General features: G+C 43.0%; 1 protein-coding gene across 2 annotated transcripts in view; it reads right to left on the bottom strand.

Annotated features, from left to right (window-relative positions):
* ESD (esterase D) overlaps positions 1–22510 on the bottom strand; it is a 57642-nt gene that overhangs the window by 18685 nt on the left and 16447 nt on the right. For both annotated transcript variants that reach the window (XM_085869205.1, XM_085869206.1), the window contains 5 exons: positions 20145–20233; positions 13461–13559; positions 12539–12663; positions 2809–2928; positions 439–537 (listed from right to left, as the gene is read on the bottom strand). In XM_085869205.1, the coding sequence (XP_085725331.1) occupies positions 439–537; positions 2809–2928; positions 12539–12663; positions 13461–13559; positions 20145–20233 (532 nt within the window). The remainder of the gene's footprint in view (positions 1–438; positions 538–2808; positions 2929–12538; positions 12664–13460; positions 13560–20144; positions 20234–22510) is intronic.

Raw genomic sequence — 22510 nt, 5'->3', positions numbered from 1 at the left:
TTGAAGAAGAAAGGAAGCAAATTGAGGGGATGTTGGAATAAAAAAATAAAATAAAATAACAACAGCAATTTAAAAAAGTGGTTGTGTGCAGCATATGGGGAAGGTAACAAGTGCCAGAATGTTTGCCCATCCAATACGCAGGTGGCTCTTTCCAGCATTAACTCGTGCCATACAAATAAGGGAACCAGAATGTACATCACAAGAATGCTAAGCATAAGCCAAAGACAATTGCAAAAGTAATGGTGATAAAATGCAGGAATCAAGGGATTAATCAGAAGGTATACAACCAATGCAATAATCCCATCTCTCCCCCATCATTAAGTGTCCCCTTCCACTTCCTTAACACCCTCTGCCGATTTGTAAAAGCAATCCTGTCCTGCATCAGCTCAAGCTACTAGATTTCTTTTGAAACACACAGGAGGGTTAAGAAGAACAAACCTTCCAAGCATCTTGGTCAGCTCCAAGGTAGTTTTGAAAAGCCTTGTGGCCCCAGGGGCATTGCACTGGATTACAAATCGGTGCAAATGCAGAGACTGACTGGGGTTGTGATAGGAAATAAACAGCACAGGGTAAACCACCAAGTTTGTATGGACAGAAACAAGTGATAAAAGTGCAACAATGCATCAAACAAATAAAACTTGCATGACAGGGTGAGTTAGTCTCAATGTAATTCGCCAATTTTTAATTTTATTTTTAACACCATACCACCAAAACCACATTAATTTGAAGAGTGCTTGCATGATGGGAGTCTTGGGGAAAGTCAAATTTAAATTAATGGCAGACTAGAAAGAATCTCAAAATGCAAAGCCTCTCCGCTTTGTCTTCAAACTAAACTTGATGAAAATGAGTTTAATATATATATATATATATATACATACATACATACATACATACATATACACATATATATAATGACCGTTTTTACAGCCATTTTTCCCTGCTGTGCAGGGGTTTGGCTTTTTCTTGAGGCAATGTTTTATGGCCGGATGCCCTTCCTGACGCCAACCCTGGTCGCCTCTTACGACACACAGGGATATGGTACACCTATTCTAACCGGGGCATACACCGGGACCAGTACACTGGTACTCATTTCGCCGACCTCGGAAGGATGACAGGCTGAGTCAACCCCCTGGTGTTAATTCAGCAGCCAACGGGGCTTGAACTCAGGACCCTGGGATCCCAAGCCGCCACCCTAACCACTAAGCCAACACCAGGCTTATACATATACACATATAACATTTTATTAATTTGTATTCTCCATATTCTCATAATAAGAGGTTTGTTGAAGATTTTATGTCGATTGTTAAAAATGTTATGGCCTAGCCCCAAGACAGAAACACTAAAGCTCTCTTGTAAATAAAGAAACATGGAAGAGCTGAAATATATATATATATATATATATATATATATATATATATATATATATACACATATACATACATAGTAGACGACCCGTGAACCCGTTGGGTTCCCGTTGTGACAGCGGTTGATAAAAAAAAATCATTAAAAAAAAAATAATAAAAAAGATAGCTCCAGCGAACTATACCGCTGAGGTTGTTTGCATTGATCAAATTCTCGCGAAGAGTACTTGACTGAATCGGGAATTGATTTTTTTAATAATTTTTTCGTTGCCCGATTTAAACGAAACTTGATACTGCACACCGCAGGAGAATGGTGAGTCAGGTGGAACTAAAAATTTTGAGCTATCGTGTACCGTTTTGGCTGTATTTCGGGAATGCATACATACATACATGATGAGAGTTTTAGTAATATATATATATATATATATATATATATATATATATATATATATATATATATATATATATATATATATATATATATATATATATATATATATTTCAGCTCTTCCATGTTTCTTTATTTACAAGAGAGCTTTAGTGTTGTATATATGTATATATATATATATATATATATATATATATATATATATATATATATATATATATATATATATATATATATATATACATATATATATATATATATATATACATACGGCCCGTCTCTTGATTGACGCCCTGGGGTGGGGTTAATAACAGATATTTATAGTCACTATGACTTTGCCCTTTCACATTTTCACCCAATTTTTCATTATTTTCTCCATATTGTCTTCCAAAGGTTTGTTGAAAATTTGATGACAAAAGCTCAAATGGTTTAAATATATATTTTAAAGGTTATGGCCTGGACAGGACCGGACAGACAGACGCGATTGCAAAAATCTGTCTCCTGCTCTGTAGAGGGACGGTTTAATAAAGTTTGCTAACAAATGTATCAAGCAAAGAAAAATGTGTGAACTACTGGCTGGGAAAGTGCAAGTCAGTTTAAGAAATGAGGGAAACACGTTTGAGAGTAAACAACAAACCAGCCAAGTTTGTTGTTTACTTGAGAATAGATTCCATCATACAAAAACTTCTCAAATAAATTTTCCTACCTGGGAGTTTACGGCTCTATCAATCAAGTCCACTTTCATTTATGGCTCAATAAAGTCTCACTCATCCTTGCAGTTTGGACGTTCCACCCCACCCAACCCTCCCCCCCCCCCACCACCTGACTCCTACCCCCTCTTTCTATTATTCCTTTTGTTCTGTTACAGCCTGATCCATTCTATGAGCCTCAACATTGCAAACAAAAACAAAATTATGAGTTAACAATTTCACAAACGGTGGATGAGCTCTACAATGATGTGCAAACGTTTTTCTGCCGACAGTGTTATGTTGTACACAAATCAAGACAATCTCTCAGAGGCTGAGTGAGCATTGTGATGGTGCACTGGTGAGGATTAACCTTATAGAGGCCTGGGTTGCGCAAACAACAAACCAAGGCCCCATGTCCGCCCATTGAATGCCCCATGATGGACTGTTTGTCTGGCAGTACAGGAAAAGACTTCTGCAGGACAGTTGGAAGCTGGAACAAAAAGACATGGACATTAATATTAAATTTTGGTTATTCGCATCAACGTACTGTAATAGCAGAGGGCCCCGCACCTTGTGCAAATGGGCAAGGGGATTCCAACGATATGCAATATGATGGGGTTTGGATGGACACACAACGTGTGTGTGTGTGTGTGTGTGTGTGTGTGTGTGTGTGTGTGTGTGTGTGTGTGTGTGTGTGTGTGTGTGTGTGTGTGTGTGTATATATATATATATATATATATATATATATATATATATATATATATATATATATATATATATATATACATATATACATATATACATATATACACAGATGTTTGGTACTACAGAACTTTAATATGGAAATAAACAAACACGACATAGTGACCGAAGCTTTTCATGCTGCACTGTTCAGGGTAAAAAAAAGAAATCGCAGCAAGTGAAGGAGGAAGTGAAGGCGCGTTTTATTCGCAAGTCTCAATAAGGTAGACACTGATTGGTTCAACCGTAACGACGTCACGGTTAATCCGAACGCCCATTAGTCGGCTCATCATCTTCACCTCGAGCAGAGTTGGCTGGAGCAGAGTTGGTCGACGATTGATGTTTGCAACCGCATCCTGGAGAGAGGGGGGATGGGTTTCCCCTAAGGTCCATTCACCATTTGTTCCTCTATTTCCCCTTTTTTTGTATACTTTGTCGAGGCTCGTATGACAGCGAACACACAACACACAGCAAGGGGGCATGAGACACGAGGGGCGGGAGTGGGAAGGACAAAACAGTGGGGAACAGAGATATTAGGAGATCTTTGGAAGGGAGAGGGATGGGGCGGGGAACATGGGGAATACAAGATGGACATTTCAGGGACTTTCAGGAAGGAAAGCAGGGAATTTGAGGTGGGTTTGGGTGGATTAATGGGGGTAGAAAAGATCGAGGATTTGGATGGGGGATGATAAGAGGTGGTGGTGAACAGCTGTTTTGAAAGGCTGGAGGGAAGAATGGGAATGAATAGAGTGAGGGAGTTTATTCCAAAGGCGGGGGAAAAGAGGAATGAAAGAGTGAAGGTGAGCAGCGATTCGTGATTTTGGTAGTTTTACCAGAAGGGGGTTGTTGGCGGACCTTGAGCGTCCTTTGGAAATGTGGGGACAAATTGCAGAGAGAGCGGGGGGGGGGAGATACTGGAGAGGACACGGTAGAAGGCAAAAGCCACCGACCTGCCTGCAGTGAGAGGCCCAAAGACTCAGCCTCATCGCGGGAGATGCCAACGATCCAAAATGCCTTGGTTTCCATAGCGTGAAGACGAGAAAGCTGGGAGGCAGGAGCACCAGCCCAGAGAGGAGAGCAGTTCTCCATCAGGCTGCACACAAAAGCATTGTCAGTGGTCAGGAGCTCAGGTGGGTGAGGAAGGACTTTGCACGACAGAGGATTCCCAGTCGGCGACTGGCTTTGGAGGCCAGGTTTGAAATGTGGCTTTCCCAGGAAATATCATGGCAGATAGTGAGACCCAGAAGCTTGAAAGAAAGGACTTCTTCCAGAGGATTGTTGAAAAAGTGGATTGGGGGGGGGTTCTAAATGGTCCTTTCGGAAAGACATAGTGAGAGTGTGAGATTTGTCCGGATTGAAAGACATGTTCTATGTGTTGGACCAGTTTGTGGTTTTACCCAGATCTGCAGTGAGCGAAGAAGCTGCGGCATGCCGGTCTGAGGGATGACAGATGGTATGGCAGAGGGTGGAGTCATCAGCAAAGAGATAAAGAGGATTTTCCAGAGAGTCGGAGAGATCATTGATCAAAACCAGAAAAAGAACAGGGCCCAGAATGATACCTTGAGGAACTCCAGCCTGGACAGGAAGAGGGGATGAAAGAACTCCATTTAGGGCCACATGTTGACTGCGACAGGAAAGGAAGTCTGCGCGCCATGAGTGGAGATGGCCTTGGATACCATAGGAAGAGAGTTTGGTGAGCAGGGCAGGGTGTCAGACCGTATAGAAAGCACGTGATATGTCTCGGGAGAAGGCTCCGATTTCATGTCCGGCATTGAGTACCTCCAATCCATTGTTGGGAGAGCAGAAGCAACATATCCAGGGTAGAGTGACCTGGTCTTAAACTAAATTGATGATCGGAAATCAAGTCATTGGAGAAGAGGAAGGATTTAATGTCTGAAGTGATGTTTGATTCCATAATCTTGCTGATGATTGGGAGAAGGCTGATTGGTCTGTTGATGCAGGGATCTGTTTTTGCATCTTTTTTATGCAGGGCAGTAATGTTTGACGATTTCCAAGCAGATGGCAGATGACCTTGAGCAAATGAGAGGGTGAATAGAACAGAGAGAGGGTGAGAAAGAGCAGAGGAGCAGGTTTTTCGGACACATGGGCTGATGCGGTCTGGACTGGTTGCAGAATCTGAATCAAGGTTTGACAGCAAGCTCTCCACTTTGTTCGAAGAAAAGGACACAGAATCCAGGGACAGTTGAGTGCGACTGGGTAAGGTTGGTAGAGAAAGCGATGGGTTTTGGACACAAGATTTCGATGCAAACACCGAGTTTAGGCATTCAGCCTTTTCACGTGCGGTATCAGCAGTGCGGCCATTTGAGGAAAGGGAGGGGATGGAGGGGGAACATACACCAGTAACAGATTTGATTAGACACCACCAGGATTTGGAGGGGGGGAGAGAGGTCTGAAAGTTCAGACTTGAGTTGAGAAAGATGTTGTTTTCTGGCTCTCCTGAGAGTACATACACACTTGTTCCGAGCTTTATGGAAAGAACTGAAATTACCCTCAGTTGGGTTTGCTTTCCATGAGGCAAAGGCAAGTTGTTTCAGGACAACTGCCTTGCCACAAGCTTCAGTGAACCATGGGCGGGAGGAAGGATAGGACAACTGAAGATGAGAGGGGATAAATCTGTGCATGAGAAGAAGCAAGTTTCTTTGAAAGAATTCCCAGGATGAGTTGATGTTGGAGAAAGTAGAGATAGGAGACAAGTCTATACATTTGATGGCTGCTTGGAGACCTTGCCAGTCGGCTTCAGTGAAATTCCAGACTCGACGGCGGTGAGGTGGTTCTCTGATAATAGCCAGAGATGTCCACTTTGACAAGGACGTGGTCAGAAGAACCGATTGGAGCAAAGGAAGAGCAGCAGATATCAGGGAAATTTGTCAAAATCAGATCCAGAAGAGATGGAGTACCATTGGTTGAGATCTGGATCGGGAGATTGACCGATTGAGTCAGTCCTAATGAGTCACAGAAAGCTTCTGTTGAAGTGCCATAACAGGTGAGAGGTACCCACACCTATCCAACTGGCATGATGACAATTGAAGTCACCACATATGAGGAAGAGAGAGTTTGGATGAGAAGATAGAAGTTGGTCCATGTTTTCGGATAGTGAGGTGGAGATTGAGTCATCACTGTTTGGCGGACGGTGCAGTGTACATATAAACATGAGGTGGGAGTGGAGGGAAGCTGGAGCCAGAGGTATTCCTGGGGGTGTGGGGGAGTGAGGGCAGTGCATGGAGAGTGAGGAATAGAGTCTTTGATGAAGAGAGCAATTCCTCCACCAGGACGAGGCTCAGGTCTGTCATACCGGAGGAGGGAGTAACCAGGAAGAGATACTTTGGAGTCAGAGACGTCTCGAGGAAGGAAAGTTTCTATTAGGCAGATTATTTCTGTTTCGTCAGTGGCAACCTGTATGGAATGATCTGAAAGGTTTGAGCGAAGGCCCCAGATATTTGAGGTCCACACTGTTAATGAAGAGGGAGAGGAGGGTAGGACAAGGGGGGTGGGGGAGGGGAGGACAAGGGAGGAGGGTTGTTGAAGGAGGGTGGGGGATTGCACAATAGCTGGGGGAGGGGGCAGTTGAGGAGGAGAAAAGGCTCTGTGGTGCGGGGGGAGAGGGGGAGGCAAGAGAGAGGGCAGAAGGCAGTTGAGGATTTGAGGAGGTAGAGTGATGAGATGGAGGTGAGAGGGCAGTGGAAGGAGGCAGCTTTGTGGATGAGAGGGGGTGCAACTTTGAGAAGGGTGAGTGAGGGTGGTGAATGGTGGGAAAAGGGTGAGTGGGGAGAGTTGAGGGAGAAAGGTGAGGGGGAGTTTTTGAGAGGTGAAAGGGAAGCTTGGAGGAGGAAGAGTGTGATGGTTGCTTTGAGAGGGGTGAGTTGGCACTGAAGTTGGAAAAAAAGAATGGTTGATGGCAAACTGGGGATTTTTTTTAAGTTTTAGGTCAGTTATGCGATTAAACACATTTCTTGATGGATGCAATAAAGGCAAATTCAGAGAATGGAGAGAAGAAACGCTGTTACAGTTGGATTTTTTTTAGGCAAGGTATGAAGGAAAGATCGAATTAAGAGCAGTCTGTTGAAATAGAAAGAGTCGTGAATTATGATACAGTAATGAGTACCACACGTGTGAAAGAGGAAGATGAAGCATTATAAGAGATCGTTTTATTATTATTGTTTGAGAGAGTTTATCAGATTAGGTCATGGAAGTGTTGTCAAAAAATCGTGAGGTGAATGGTGAATTTGGATCGGTAAATGCAGGTGGTGGAACCAGATCATGTGGGTAAATGCAGGTGGTGGAACCAAAACCACAGATCATGTGGTTACGGGAGAAGCACGTGGCTATGGGAGGTGTATAGTCAAAAGTGAATTTATTTATTTTAAATCAGGATTGTGTAACATTCCGAAAAGGGAAGGTTGAATTAAAATCGTGGAAGTGTATGGTGAATTTGGAACTGTAAACGCAGTGTAAAGCTGCTGGGTCGATGAAAAGTACCAGGAAGAGTGGAGACATGTGGTTTCAGGAGGTGTATAGATCGAAAGAATACAAGAAAGATTATTGATTTTTGAAGAACAGGTAAGATTCGGGAATGGAAGGTTGTCGGAAGAAATTGTGAAGGTAATGGCGAGAGGTCAGCTCGGTAGAATAAAGATGGTGTGCCAGCAGGAGGAAGAAGAAGAAGAAGAAGAAGAAGAATCGGTACTTGTGAGTGTGCAAGGAGAAAGGTCGTTTTTTTTGGGGGGGGGGGGATTTAAGACAAGATACAGTGTTTAGTTGGGAGGGATGGGGGACGTTGGGAAAATGGGGAAGATAGAAATCGAAGGTAACGGAGAGAAAATACAAATAAACACGATCGTACACCAAGAGGCTAAGGATGGGTAGGCCTCAAGGAACCCGGTAAGAAAAGGTCGCCGAAAACTCACAAATTAGCATGATTTTTGAAACAAAACCGAACTAGGAACACACAGTAACATGTAGGTGAGAAAATAAACAGTTAAAACGGGACAGATAACCATCGCAAACTTAACTTTGAGATCGTCAGCAGAGAGCCCTGAAAGAGACCTGCCGACGCTCCAAACCCAGAACCAGAAGATCCCATGATCTTTCCATGCTGAAAGAGATACAGAGATCGTACAAATTCTTTTTGACGACATAATATTGGAGCGGTGGTAAGGATGAAGGTTGCTACCAACATACGTAAATGAAACGAGCTCCGACCTCGGCTCAATATCTTGACCATAACTGCATTGTATTGGTCTGCACAGATAGGGTTGGTAACCAGGTGCTGTGCAATGGCAGATGAATCAGATACAGTGGCCGGTGGTTGCTGGATATTTCTACATGCTCGCACTGGTTGTGTTCTAAGACACACAATCTTTCTTCGAATAGCCAAGGGGACATGTTGTTTGATCCGATCAGCCAATCTTGTGTTGTGCGGCCCACGTACAGAGCTTCACATCGGCACTTAAACTCATAAATAACACTGCTGGTTTGTGAGGTGGGTAGCACATCGTTGTTGACTGACGTCAGCAAACAGCGAGAGGTAAAGATTACTCGGGGTTGCACAGCCAGAAACGTGTTTGACACAATATGTTTAATTTGTACTTCAAACCTTCGTGGCGATTGCCCTTTCCAGGGCATCCTGATATAGACTGGACATTTGTCCGGACCAATCTTCCGATCTTTTGTCGTGTTTAGAAACTTGTGTATGGATCTCTTAACTATATGCTCAGGATACCATTCTCACCACGTATATTCATGATTTTGTCAATTTCAGCAGGGAGATTACACGGTGAACAAATCCTCTGTGCTCTGTCAACCAGGATATTGATCAAGGCAATTTTGTTTCTCGTGGAGCTGTAGGAGTCCCACCGAGTATACTGCCCTGTGAAAGTCGGCTTGCGGTAGACGGATGTTGTGAAACCAAGGTTGGATCTGTGGGGGAAAAATTTATATTAATGTATTCTAAATTGTAACAAATGGAGTTTTAGAAATGTAACTGTTATGCTACAAGTTGAATTGGCTGTCATTTCTGGCCAAAAGACTTTTGCCCTAAATGTTAAGAAATGTGTTGTTCTGGAGCAGAGTGACCGAGCTGATAACAAATGAACCTTTGCTTAGAAATGTACGAAGTGGCTTTTCATCTAAAGGACACGTCTGCAGTCTGGGTTGAATAGCCCCCACCACTCTCTCATGAAAGTATAAAATGCTTTGAAATGTAAAATTGTTTCAGTGCAAGTACCTGAGAAAGTATTAGAATCTCAGTGGCTTGTACTCCTTGGAACTGACCAAGTACCAAGTTAGATTAAAACTCTCTGATGTAATGTGGAAGTGAATTGAATCGGGTTGGTCTAACTGTTAACTAAAGTAAGAATAAATGAAATAGAACCAAATAATAATGCAATCAATGTGGATTCTTAAGTTCATTGTATGAGGGTGAGAAGTGTATTAATGGTGTATAATTAGAAAATAAATTATTTCACAAGGAAGGACTTGTGTGGACATCAGTTTTATCAGTGTCGATAGGGTTTTATGCAGAATTTTATAACCAAATCGGACAAACGTTAAACTCTGCCTGAAGTGAAATAGGATTCCACAATCGGCCAGTTAGAATCCTTCAGGAGTTCAACGATCACAACAAGGTGGGTTTAAAAAAATCCACATCAAATCTATCAACCAACATGTCCAAAAATGGTATCGTGTTTGACGATTCCAGCTCCGTGGTAAACTTCAGCGCTGGATGGAGTGTTGAGCCATGCCTGGAAATTGTCACATGCCGTCTGAGACTCAAAGCAAAAATGTCATCAACATACCGATAGTATATGATGGGGGAATCGACCCCTTGCCGACCAGTAAGTTTCTGCATTTCGTGATAGCCCACAAAGATATTTGCAAGAGCTGGGCCTAATGGAGAAATCATGGCCACACTGTCCGTTTGAGCATACATCATGTTGTTAAAACTGAATTCCACCTCCCTTGTTGCTGTGTTCATCAATTCCACGAAGACGTGTTCTGAGATCATCGGTTGTTCCATATCGGTGTGATACAGCAAATGTGCGCAAATCTCAATCGTCTCCGTCAATGGTACATTCGTGAACAAGCTTTTAATATCAAAGGATGTCATTATGTTGTCCTCACTTGTCGGTGTTTCAGCTCCAATTGATTCTGCAAATGTGAAGGAATCCTTCACCACGAAATGAGAAAGTGAATCCAATACTGGTGGCAGTACCTCTCCCAACCACTTGGCAAGTTCATGTTGTGCCGATCACACCATGGACAGTATCGGTCTTAGAGGGATTTTCTCCTTGTGAATCTTCTGCAGGCTGTACGTACATTCTTGGACGTTGGGCTCCAACAGGTTTGATTGTGTCGCTACGTGATTTTCCTAGCTCCGTATCCTGTAAACAAACCCTTTTTGTTTGTTCTTCCAAACCTGTTTGTCGTGTCCATTCCTTTCATTGGTTCAGCAAAGTACACACAAGCGACAGCCAGGAAGTTACACCCCACTAATTCCTCCGTGATTAGACAGTGCATACCCACGGTTCTCTCTCGGCCGTACTAGATAGACTGGTGCGCACTGAGGATCTTCTTCTTCTTCTTCTTTCAGCTGCTCCCGTTCAGGGTCGCCACAGCGGATCATCCGTATGATCCGCATAGTGATTTGGCACATGTTTTACGCCGGATGCCCTTCCTGACGCAACCCTGGTCGCCTCTTACAACACAGGGATATGGTACAGCTATTTCAACCAGGGTATACACCGGCCCAGTATTCTGGTACTCATTTCGCCGACCTCGGAAGGATGACAGGCTGAGTCAACCCCCTGGTGTATTAATTCAGTGGCCCAACGGGGCTTGAACTCAGGACCTTTTGGATCCCAAGCCGCTGCCCTAACCACTGCGCCAACACCAGGCTCGGGTGCGCACTGAGGGTATGAACCTCAATTAGTCAAGCCAACTCAACGGACAGGTAAAGGTAAAATGACAGTGGACCCTGCCAGACTTGACTGTGCAAATCGACGTTCGTAGTTGCTTTGCAACCCGTCAGACCACGGAGTTATCCACAGCACGTCAGCCTGCAGGGCCTGACATTCGGGAGAAACCCCGAGTGCTTCTCCTTGTGGTAATCCCCAAACCCCGAGTCCACAACAATATATTGGACTGCAAACAAGTGAGCTGCACTTGCCCATGCCTCTATATCTATATCTCTCACTCACACTCACACAATTCTCTCATTCACAGCCCCATGTTGCAACATTCCAATTCATCTGGTCCTCCACATCCACAAAAACCCACAATCTGCACAGCCAACTTTTACACCCCTCCACCAAAAACTTGCCTGATCTCTATAACTTTCTAGGTCCCAGACAATCAAGTGAGATTGTCTACTTGCCCAACCTGGCCAAGTATTTAATGCTGTGGTTCATTGGAGAGTTATCCTATGGTGAAGCCACATTACCTCACTCGTATGGCTTGTTCCAGAAATGTAGTTACTGAGGACAAAAGGCATTTTTGTTTGCACTCGTTCAACTATGACATCCTCCTTTACCAAATCCAATGTAACCTTGTACAAAAACGACACCTTTATGCTATACTATGCAAATATTCTCAACCTTGTTTACATACACGGTAAAATTTGAAATGAACACTAAAGGAAGACGTAAACAAGCGTTAAAAAAGCCTATTTCTACCAACCAAAACAAAATTAAAAGTCCATTTTCATTCTGAGCATAATTTGAGGACAGATCAATTACAATCAAGCAATACCATTCTAAACTGCCATCCCTTTAAGCTTCCTCACCCTTTTGTTCCTCACATGTGATTCACATCTTGACATGTTTTGATCGGTACATTGTGAGACCGAATTATTATGAATATGGGTCCATCATGAGCCAGAATTGTCTTTAAGGCTTAAATTACAAAAAGTGTTGTCACCAAACGGGAGGAACCACAAGGTTCAAACAAAGCTCATTTTACAAAACTGTTCAAATAACAACAAATACAAGCACCAAACTTCTTCAGTCTTGTCAGCTTAGCTCAATTGGCTGCTTATTTTTAAATACAAAGGAGCCTTATGATCTCCATTTGTCACTGATAAGACACCTTCAAGCATTGGATTCTTTTTTAAATCCCAATGAGATGCAAACAATGAATTAATAACTACTTGTTTTTCCCCCTATTAAGCAATACAAGCAAGAGTTGGTCCAACCTCATCTGGAATGCACAAACAAATCATTCTCTTGGATCGAGGTTTAATGACGAATGGACATTTCCAGCTAAAAACTCACAATTCAATATTTTTTTTATCAAATCCATTTTAACAAAAGCAATTAATAACTCGGTTATCACAATTGTCTTACTTCTGCAGTTATGTAGGAATACATGCGGTAATGCTTGCTCCAAGGCTCCTGTGTTGCATCTACATAGAAACCAGCACCTGTACCCAAGTCCCAGTTCTCATCCTCACCAGGTACAGCACAGCCCCCTGCACAGAAATATCAGTCGTACTCAGAAGTGTCTCACAAAGTTATTCATGACGCAATCCAAATTGATGACGTGCTGAACACTGATGAAAATCTCTCTAAATGTGAAATTAAACTGGTGAATATTGTGACCTGATGGTTCGCTCATCGTGGGTTTACTACATTAAACTAACATCCAGTTAATCAGGATTAGCAGCGATTTTTGTCGCAGAGTACTCCCAATTACTCGGTCATGCTGTTATGCATCGGTGCTACTCATGATGACAGCTGATGAACGCAAACTATATTGCTTTGATTCGGTTATTTACGATTGGTCAATGTTTATGCAATCAGTGGTACCAAGTTAGATTCACTTATCGAGAGGAAACAGGAGATATTAAGCTTGCCAGATAACGTATCAACAAGGTTACGTTCTGTATCCCTAATCAACACGAGCTAGCTGCCACAATCACGTCTGTGATGACGTATTTGACATACACGACATCGCTGTGCTCCGGATCTTGGGCGGGTGCCGAGCAATTCAGCAGATGATGCGTCATTATCAGTAAAGATTAGTGGATGATGCATCACTAACTGAGTCACTAAAAACAAGCGAGTAATCCGACGCTGACTAAAAAAAAAAAAAAAAAAAAAAAAAGAGGGCTTATTTTAGATCGTATGAAAATAATTGGACGACCATAGTCAGTCAACAGTTTTAATTATTCCTCGACTCATCACCTGAATGTTTGTCTGCATCAATGTTTCACGGCGGTGCATTTTCTGCAATGCAAGGAAAAAAATATATATTGTCTCAACTTACTTGGGCTTGTGTCTGGAGCGACAACAATGATTCCAAACTCTGATGCAAGTTTCTGTGCTCCAGCTTTGGTCACAAAATTCTGTTCTGTGCAAGTCAGGCCTTGTGAAAGAGGACATTATGCAAGAAACAGCAGCATAATTATTCAGTCTCACAACATGCAGAAATTAAGGTAACTTGTAAAAGTATAAGTACAAAACATAGCCACACTATTTCATGAGAAATGAAAAACACTTTATTAACACTCAGTTTCCCCCTCATGTTTTTCCAAGTACATCGTACCAAGTGATCTGACACACATTGGCAATAAGAGATGTGCATGCGTTTTTTTTAATAGAATATATCTCTCTCACACACACACACACACACACACACACACACACACACACACACACACACACACACACACACACACACACACACACACACACACACACTACCTGTGCTATGCCGTGCACAGTATAGGGCTAGACAGCTCGTTTGTGAAGGACTTGGGCAAACATTTTTTTTTTTTTAACTGCAGCTGATCCCAACAGAAGTAAGGTGGGTAATATTTCTATGATGTCATAATGGCGAAACTGCAAATGCCAAATCCGTGAATGTTACAGGTAGAAACCCTCACATGATTTCCTCATTCTTCTTTAAACTCAATCTCTCTCTGTTTTCATTCCAAACAGCATCATTCCAATCACAAATGAAGAATATGCCATTAATATTGTTGCTGGCCGGGATCCGGTGGCGAGAACGACCACGAGGTGGGGGAAGTTACGTCGTCTCCCACCAGACTCCCTGAATTGTCGGCCGTCGCTCACGGATAATTCCGTGACGTGGCGGGTCGCTTAACCGACCGTGGACGCCAACACCTCAACAGCGTAGCATAGGGTCTTCCTGCCAGGTGTAATCAGTTTACCTAATTAACCACGCAGTTTCGACTACCGGGGAACCACGCCCTCGGTACGTCTTGCCCGAACCGGAACACTCTACAAACTACGGTAGAGTACCAACTCCGGATCAGATGCAGCCGAGCGGAACTGCCAAGGACGTACCGGCTAGAATGCACAGATTATCGGGGATAAAGACCCGGCTAAACTCAGATCCGAACCATGCTGGACCAATGAAGGAAAAGACAAAAACGAACTGGGAACATTTCTACCATCATTTATTTACACTAAGGCAAGGAAAGTCATGTGGCACAGGAACAAGTTTATTGATGTGTTATGCAGGGGAAAGGAGAGAGAGATGTAGTGCGACAATTTTTACAGCAACTGACGAAAACGGACACAGAGCAGACTTAACGCGAGAATAATAAAAGCAAGAATTCCAATAATCAAAGAACTTATACAGTTTACATATAAGACAGGTGCCACACACTCACACAAAATAAACCCAATTTAAATAAAAGGAGACCTTTTGCAGCCAGGAAGGGAGGGAGCTGAGTCGCAGTTCTCGGTACCTGAGAGTCTCGGGGGAAGGGATGCTCCGTGGTGTGGCACCTGACAAAGGTCGAGTTGTTCAGCCACAACCGTACGTGTGGAGTTCGTGTCCGTGAAGGAGCTTGAGTGGAGAGCGCGGGCCGCCGAGGCGAGACGTGGGTAGACAATTCGCAACAACGCGAACGAACCCACCGAACTCTCTGACCACCAAAGAACCAATGACCTTCCTTCTTTCTTACTCAAGACCATTCCACCAACTCAACCACCCAACCCTACTCTGAGGATCGCTTCATATTTTATAGATCTCCCTGGGTGGGGAGGGGCATTGGCGAAGCTGACGTCATCGCCCGTCCCGATTGGACAGGGCCTTCATGGGGTCCGCCCTTTCTGGGTTTCGGCCAGGCCGGCAAGCCCGCCCACTCCATGCGTGTCTGGACCCACCAAGAAGGAACTACTGCAAGATTTTGCCTCGAAAAACGAGTTTCTGGTTTGGCGAGTAGGCGGTGAAGCGCTTATCCAGCCCAAATGAGAGTAGCAGGCGAGAGGAAGGTACTGCAGCTCCAACAACAGGGGAAATAAAATAAAAGGGGAGAAAATGATTTATTAATCTAACTAAAAAAAAACATCGCAACGCACCCCTTTGCTTTCCCACTACACACAAGGAAGGGATCTATCTGCACATACTAATGGCATAACTAACTTCGGGACAACTGTATGTATACATACGGTTCCTAGAACCGTAACAATATAACAAAATACAAACACTCGTGAGGTAAACAAATATAGATGGCATTCTCATGCGACACCCAATACAGATGAATCTGCAGGTGAGAAAGAACGGATATAAAATGCTTTGTACTGATCGAAAATTAAAATCATAATTGTACCGAGGTATTTATGAAACCTCCCACCCACCTTCAAATATCTGCTGTAACCCCAAAACGTTCCACAGAAGGTTTGATGGGCTAGACCAAAAAATGAGGGAGTAGTTCGGGGAATGATAAACAAACAGACACTCCTGCTTTATAATAAAGAAATATTACTGCTGGGCGGATATTGTTATCAGTAATCAGCACAGGCTGATATTTGCAATTTTTCGTTACTAGGCATCGGCCGATTGGAATTGGTGTGAGTGCCAATTTCCGATTACAGGACTGAATACAACCCAAAAACCTTGAGTATCTTTCACCCATGTTTAGCATGAATTTGAACAGACAAATTAAAAAAGATAACAAGAAAAAGATCAATCAGAGATTGCAGACAATCGCCAGGACTTCTTTTGTGTGGTGTTTATGTACTGGTGTGTTATGTAATTATACATAATTAGAACTGCCACTTTATAACTGCTGGCTGTGATGACCGAGTACCAAGACATCCTGCTTTGATCGGACACCTGACCCTGACCCATGACTTTATTATTCAATTTAATTTAGAATGGGATGAAAATAAATTCAAATCAAAAGGAAGTCCAAATCGACAGTCCTGCATTGGAGTAATCAGAAGGAACCCGAACAAGTAAAAAAGCAAACATTAAGTCATCAGGAGGAACCTGGATAGGATACACATTTCAGCTGCTCCTCCTCAACCCTCAAAGCCATCCAGGCACAGCCAAGTGGGCCTTATTCAATTTAATAAATAAATAAAAAAGAACCCATATCAAAAATTAAATAATTCTGGCTGCCAGACCGATCAATTTGAAGTTTTAAAAACGTGTATTCCCCATCACTACTAGATCATAAAATGTGAAGTTTCACGTTGATTCAGCAGTTCCAGAGAAAACATTTAATATTTTTCTTCAATCCAATATGGCTGCCAAACCATGTGACATGACATCGTATATGTGAACCTTTTGTTCCTCATGGATAGGTGGTCACACGTGGAGTTGCCTAGATCTGTTCAGCCACTTCAGAGAAGATTTTTGAAGGTTCATTTCATTTTAAACAATATGGCTGGCAAATCACGTGACCAATGATGTCATCAATGTTTTTTTTTCTGTGGACCATTTTATCCCGAGATGACCCAAAAAAAAATTTGATACTGATCAGAAGTTGTGTTCTACATAAGTAATTATGACGTCATAACAAAGACACATATGACATCAAAAAAATGACACTTATTCCCCCCATGAGTACTTACCGTGCGCCAAGTTTCAATTTTTTCGTTGTGCGGGTTCAGATAGAGATCCAAAGTTTTTCTGTTTTCCAATATGGCTTCCACACCACGTGACCAATGACATTATAATTATGATTAAAACATTCTACACGAGTAGTCACAACGATGGTGAAAATTTCATCTCAATCTGAAAAGCAGTTGCAGAGAAAAACACGAAAGTTCTGTGCGGACAAACAGACAAAGACAGACAGACAGACCCAAACGCAATACCCTCTTTTGGCGAGGGTAAATACATTTGAGCCATTTGCTGTATTAATGTTTTCTAAATTACAAAGCCAAGTTTTTTTTGTTTATTTTTTTTACCACCTGTCACATGACGATTGGCAGCTGTTCACAAAGATTAATGTTTATGGTAGTGACCGGTGATATATAGATATACCGGTATTGGAATTATGAATATACTGTACTGGCATACCCCCAAAAAAATCGAAATGAAAACAAACAACAACAACAAAAAAACACTACATCACCAACAAAACGAAGTAAGGTGTTTACAATCCTTAAATACCGCACATGCTTTAAAAAGCTTTGATGCACTCGGCGTCTCATCTGAACATGGAACAAGAACCGTGAAACCGATGATGTCAAGACATACCAGGAAGTAAACACAGTACATTTTAACTTTTAACCCTCAGCAGCCAAGCACCCGTACAAGAAATCGCATTTTTATTTGCCCTCGTAGCTGGTTTTAAATCAATTGCCAATTGGTTATTGTTTTATATGAATCGGGTGTGCTTTACAAACCCAGTGTTGAGTCAGTGATCAGTGATCTGTAATACCAGTATGAAAGTGATACGGGTACAGTGTTCCGCGATGGATTCCAACCTGTGTCGATTACCAATCCTGATCTCACTTTAAAACAAATCATTTTTAATGCAAGTAGAAGTTGGAAGTAAAATAACGTTTTCTAATCTTTGGGGGTGTGGGGAGGAATACTTTGAAAAATTGCCGTGTGTCAATGATGTATACATCATATATGAAGATGTAATGGACAATTGCATATTTTTGGAACCTAAATTAAAATAAAATAAAATAAATTCCAATAATATTGCTATACTGGTATATCAATATCCATATGGATATCGATGGAGCCGAGTGATGCACATCCATTTGAAATGTCAACAATGCAACGTTGTTTTTATAATTAGTTTATTGAAATTCCCCCAAAACAAGGGTGAAAGCTACTCAAGGTTTTTGGGTTGTACACAGTACGTACTGTAGTTGGTAATCACACCGACTCCATTCTGCCGATACCGATATCGGCCAAGTGTGTGTGTGTGTGTGTGTGTGTGTGTGTGTGTGTGTGTGTGTGTGTGTGTGTGTGTGTGTGTGTGTGTGTGTGTGTGTGTGTGTGTGTGTGTGTGTGTGTGTGTGTGTTAAAGCATTACATTTTCTCTCTGCTAACTCCAGTCTCTGTCTCTCTGGACACATACGGGTGAGGTTTGTCGTATGAATGGTAGACAATGGATTTCAGTCATTATCGTTTCAATCTTCACTGTTATTCTATGCAGAAGCATTTTGATGATGGTGTGAATCATAATCAATGCTCCACCGCACATCTGCCTTCCCTTCCTCTCACCCCTCCTCACTACCCCTACCCCACCCCTTCACTACCCCTACCCCACCCCTTCACTACCCCTACCCCACCCCTCCTCACTCCCCTGTCTCTATCTCCCTCCCCCCATACACCCCCTCCATAGTATTGTTGTAGAAATGGGCCCTTAGTGGTTTATTAAATATAGGATTAGCCCAGATCCTCCATTAAATGTATGCTTAGCCAGGTTGTTTGGTAATTGGACGTTACATGTGTGTCGGAAGGTGTAGCAGACAGTCCAGTGTTCATACAGTGGTGGTGTACCGAGAGGCACCTTCTTTTTCCTCCCCCCCCTCCTCACCAGACCCCACCCAGCACCCTGACAGAGCCAGTCAACAAGATGTGCCAGCAACCCATTGGCGGAGAGCTGTTGCAAACTCGAACGATGGACCAATCACGTGTCCCCGGAAGTGGTCAGAAAAAGCCTGCCCCGTAAGGCAAGAGCAACTTCTTTTTCCTGTCTGCGATCTGCTTTATGAAGAGTCACTTGACGAGCTGTTTCTCCTTGGCCATGGATCCAGCATGCGGGTCATCCCCAGGTTCATCCTGAGTCGAACCACAAAGCCTCTGACTGTTCTTACTCCCTGCACAGCTCGACCACGTCTTTTCATCCCATCGATCCACATGCAGAGTCCAACACCCAGATTTTGCCTAATCTGGTGTACGGGCCAGGCCTGGATTTGCATACTGGACCTTGTGAAGAACCAGCTGGAACACACCATAGATCTTTCTCTCTTATGCCATCGACCTCACAGGGGCTGGACGCAACGAGGCTACGTGCGTGGGCTGTGCCGATAGGAGTACGTCGCCGCCATTTTGCCACGCTGCGTGCTCGGTCTGGGCGCTCGAATCCGGCGACATCGGCTTGTCACGAGCTGCATTCGTGCCTTCAACACCTTTTCTCTCATCCATGAGGCACCACCAAGTACTCCGTGTCTTGTATGCATGTTGTCCAGGCCTAAGGCTTATTTTGCTATGGCCCCCCTACGAAACCCGTATCCGTAGCTCCCTATATAAGAGTGGGTTAGAGATGAATAACGCCCATGAATGCTTTGCTTGTCGTGTTCCCCGATGTTTCCCCAATAAATCTGGCTGATTCATACGAAATTTGCCGCCCTGAATTTATTAGAGTCTCGCTGAAGAACAATCGCTCGATTTGTATTTAAAACCAAACTGGCTACGGATTGCCGTAGACTTCGCTCGGTCTCTGATCAAACCCGGTCTGTAGCCGGAGTATATCCCCAACTGGCAAGGCAAGGGGTACTTTGGTATCGTGATCTGAGGCACGTGACCCGAGACCTGTGCCGAACTAGCCGGCAATATAACCCCTGAGACGGCGGTGCTGTTAAGCGCCACCGAATCAACAACAGTATTCCTGTCAGCAAAGCGAAAGCAAGATAGATATACACACATACAAGATACTGAAACCATGCTACGAACAGACTTAAAATCGACATTCATAAAAGAAAAATGAAATTGAAAGAGTACCTGAAAGCCAGTAAAGAATGGGACATTTCTGTTGCTCAGCTTTTGGTGGCAAATAAATTCCAAACTTCATTTTACAACCTAGCTGCATGCTGGAGGGCAGGAGGGGGGGGGGGGTTGGTTAGCTTGAATGCTTCATGTCAAAGTTTAGCAATCAAGACACCCAGAAAAATAATCATTCAAATTCTCCCCATGAATTTTCTTTTTCCATTTTCATCTCCAGTGAACTGAAGCTCAAAAAGTACATTCTCATGGTTGGGGATGGGGATGGGGATACTGGAAGTGGGGGGAAATGTCAGAGATTTGGGTCCCATGGGCATGGCATGTTAATTTTAGGCAACAATTACAAATGTATTCTCCTGGGTCCTAGTATCTGGAAAATGATGTTGCCTTTTTTCCCATTGACCTTGAACTTTGACCTGTAGGGTCAAGGTCATTATCATGTTAGCCAAAATTCAGCTTTTAGTTTCTAGCCTAAACGACATGTTTTTGCTCGGATATGGAATACATACATACATATACAGGGTGTCCCAAAAAAAATATACAACTTTTTATCTGCAAAGAGGATGGTCATAACATATATTTTTTTTGAAGATATATGGCTGGATAGAAAGCTGAAAGGTTGAAGTTTATTGTACCAATGTCCATATTGCCACCAAAATTTAAATGTTGGTTTAGAATCGTCATTTTCTTTTGGACCACATGTTCGACGTAGGCTCCACGTTGGCCGATCACTGCATGCAAACGTGTTGTCATTGCATGCAAACGCGTTTGGGAAATGTTTCCTGAGGAATGTTCTGGATTTCTTGGTGGATGTTTTCCTTCAGCTGATCAAGAGTCTGAGGCCTAGGGTTTCCATAGATCCTGTCCTTGAGATACCCCCACAAGAAGAAGTCTGGAGGAGTAAGGTCAGAGGAATACAGTGGCCACTCAACGTCTTCGTAGAGGAAGATAAAGCGGCCCTCAAAATGTTGGTTGAGAAAACACCTTGTTTCCCTGGCTGTATGGGGCGGTGCCCCATCCTGCTGGAACCACTGGGTTCTCATCTGGATCAGGTGGTTTCTCCTACGGGCCTGAGTATGTAGCTCAGGCAGATAGAATTCCTGAATCATTTCGCGATAGTTCCTCTGGTTTACCGTGCAAGTAAGTCCCTGGTCATCTTCAAAGAAGTATGGACCAATTATCCCATACCAACCAACCGCCACCCACATGGTGACATTGAGAATAGATCGAGGCATCAGTTCAGTTGATGCATTACCAGGATTTTCAGTTCCCCAGAACGGAAAGTTTTGCTTGTTTACCTCCCCCGGACAAGTGAGCATGGCATTCGTCCGTCATGTGAAGTTTTTTGAGGAAGTCTGCATCTTCCTCCAACTTTCCTGAGAACCAATTTGCAAAGTCCAGTCGTTTGCGTTTCTGTTGATCAGTAAGCACTGTTTCCGTTTGAATTTTGTATGGAAAGGCAAGAATGTCTTGGCGAAGGATCCTCTGAACGGTGCTATTATGAATGTTTGTCTCGGCAGAAAGTCGTCGAATCGATTTTTTGGGACTCTGAACGAACGCCTGTCTCACCATTTCCACATTTTCTTCACTACGACCTGTCCTCTTCCGATCACGGTGACCCTTATGAAGGTCACAGATGGTTCCCACATTGGTAAACTTTGTGATGGTGCACTTTATTGTCCGAAAGTTTGGTGCATGGCGCAAGTGGATACCGAAATGTCTCGAGTAAAGACGTTGCACTTGTATGACACGTTTCATCTGGTGCCAAAGTTCAACAATTTTTGTCCGTTGTTGTACGGTCAGTCTTGGCATTTTTCTGGCTCTTGCTTGGTATCAAAATAAACTTCAGGGTTTCTGCAACAAGAAATGAAGTATTAGTGACAAAATTACTGCATTTTTAGGATCAAACGAAGCATTTTAAAAGTTGTATATTTTTTTGGGACACCCTATACAGTGGGGAGAACAAGTATTTGATACACTGCCGATTTTGCAGGTTTTCCCACTTACAAAGCACATAAAGGTTTGTAATTTTTTTATCAAAGGTACACTTCAACTGTGAAAAACGGAATCTAAAACAAAAATCCTGAAAATCACATTGTATGATTTTTAAATAATTAATTTGCATTTTATTGCATGAAATAAGTATTTGATACATCAGAAAAACAGAACTAGACTACCAAGAGACCGTACCTCAGCGAGGTCTGCTTGGACACGAACCGCTTAAGCGGTTCGTTCCGTTCTGGGATAACAGAGTGGGGTATTATCGCGAGATGGACCCAATTCTTTTATCGGCTATTAAAAAGCCTGCTACCATTCCGAAATGCAATACGGCGGTTCAATGGGGAAAGAGGACACAACGAACGGGT

The sequence above is a fragment of the Eptatretus burgeri genome, chromosome 2 (assembly GCF_056783735.1).
Source record: "Eptatretus burgeri isolate ZD-2024b chromosome 2, Ebu_testis_v1, whole genome shotgun sequence".
Taxonomy (NCBI): Eukaryota; Metazoa; Chordata; class Myxini; order Myxiniformes; family Myxinidae; genus Eptatretus; species Eptatretus burgeri.
The sequence above is the reverse complement of the archived record's forward strand: the minus strand, read 5'-3'. Positions and strand labels throughout refer to the sequence as shown.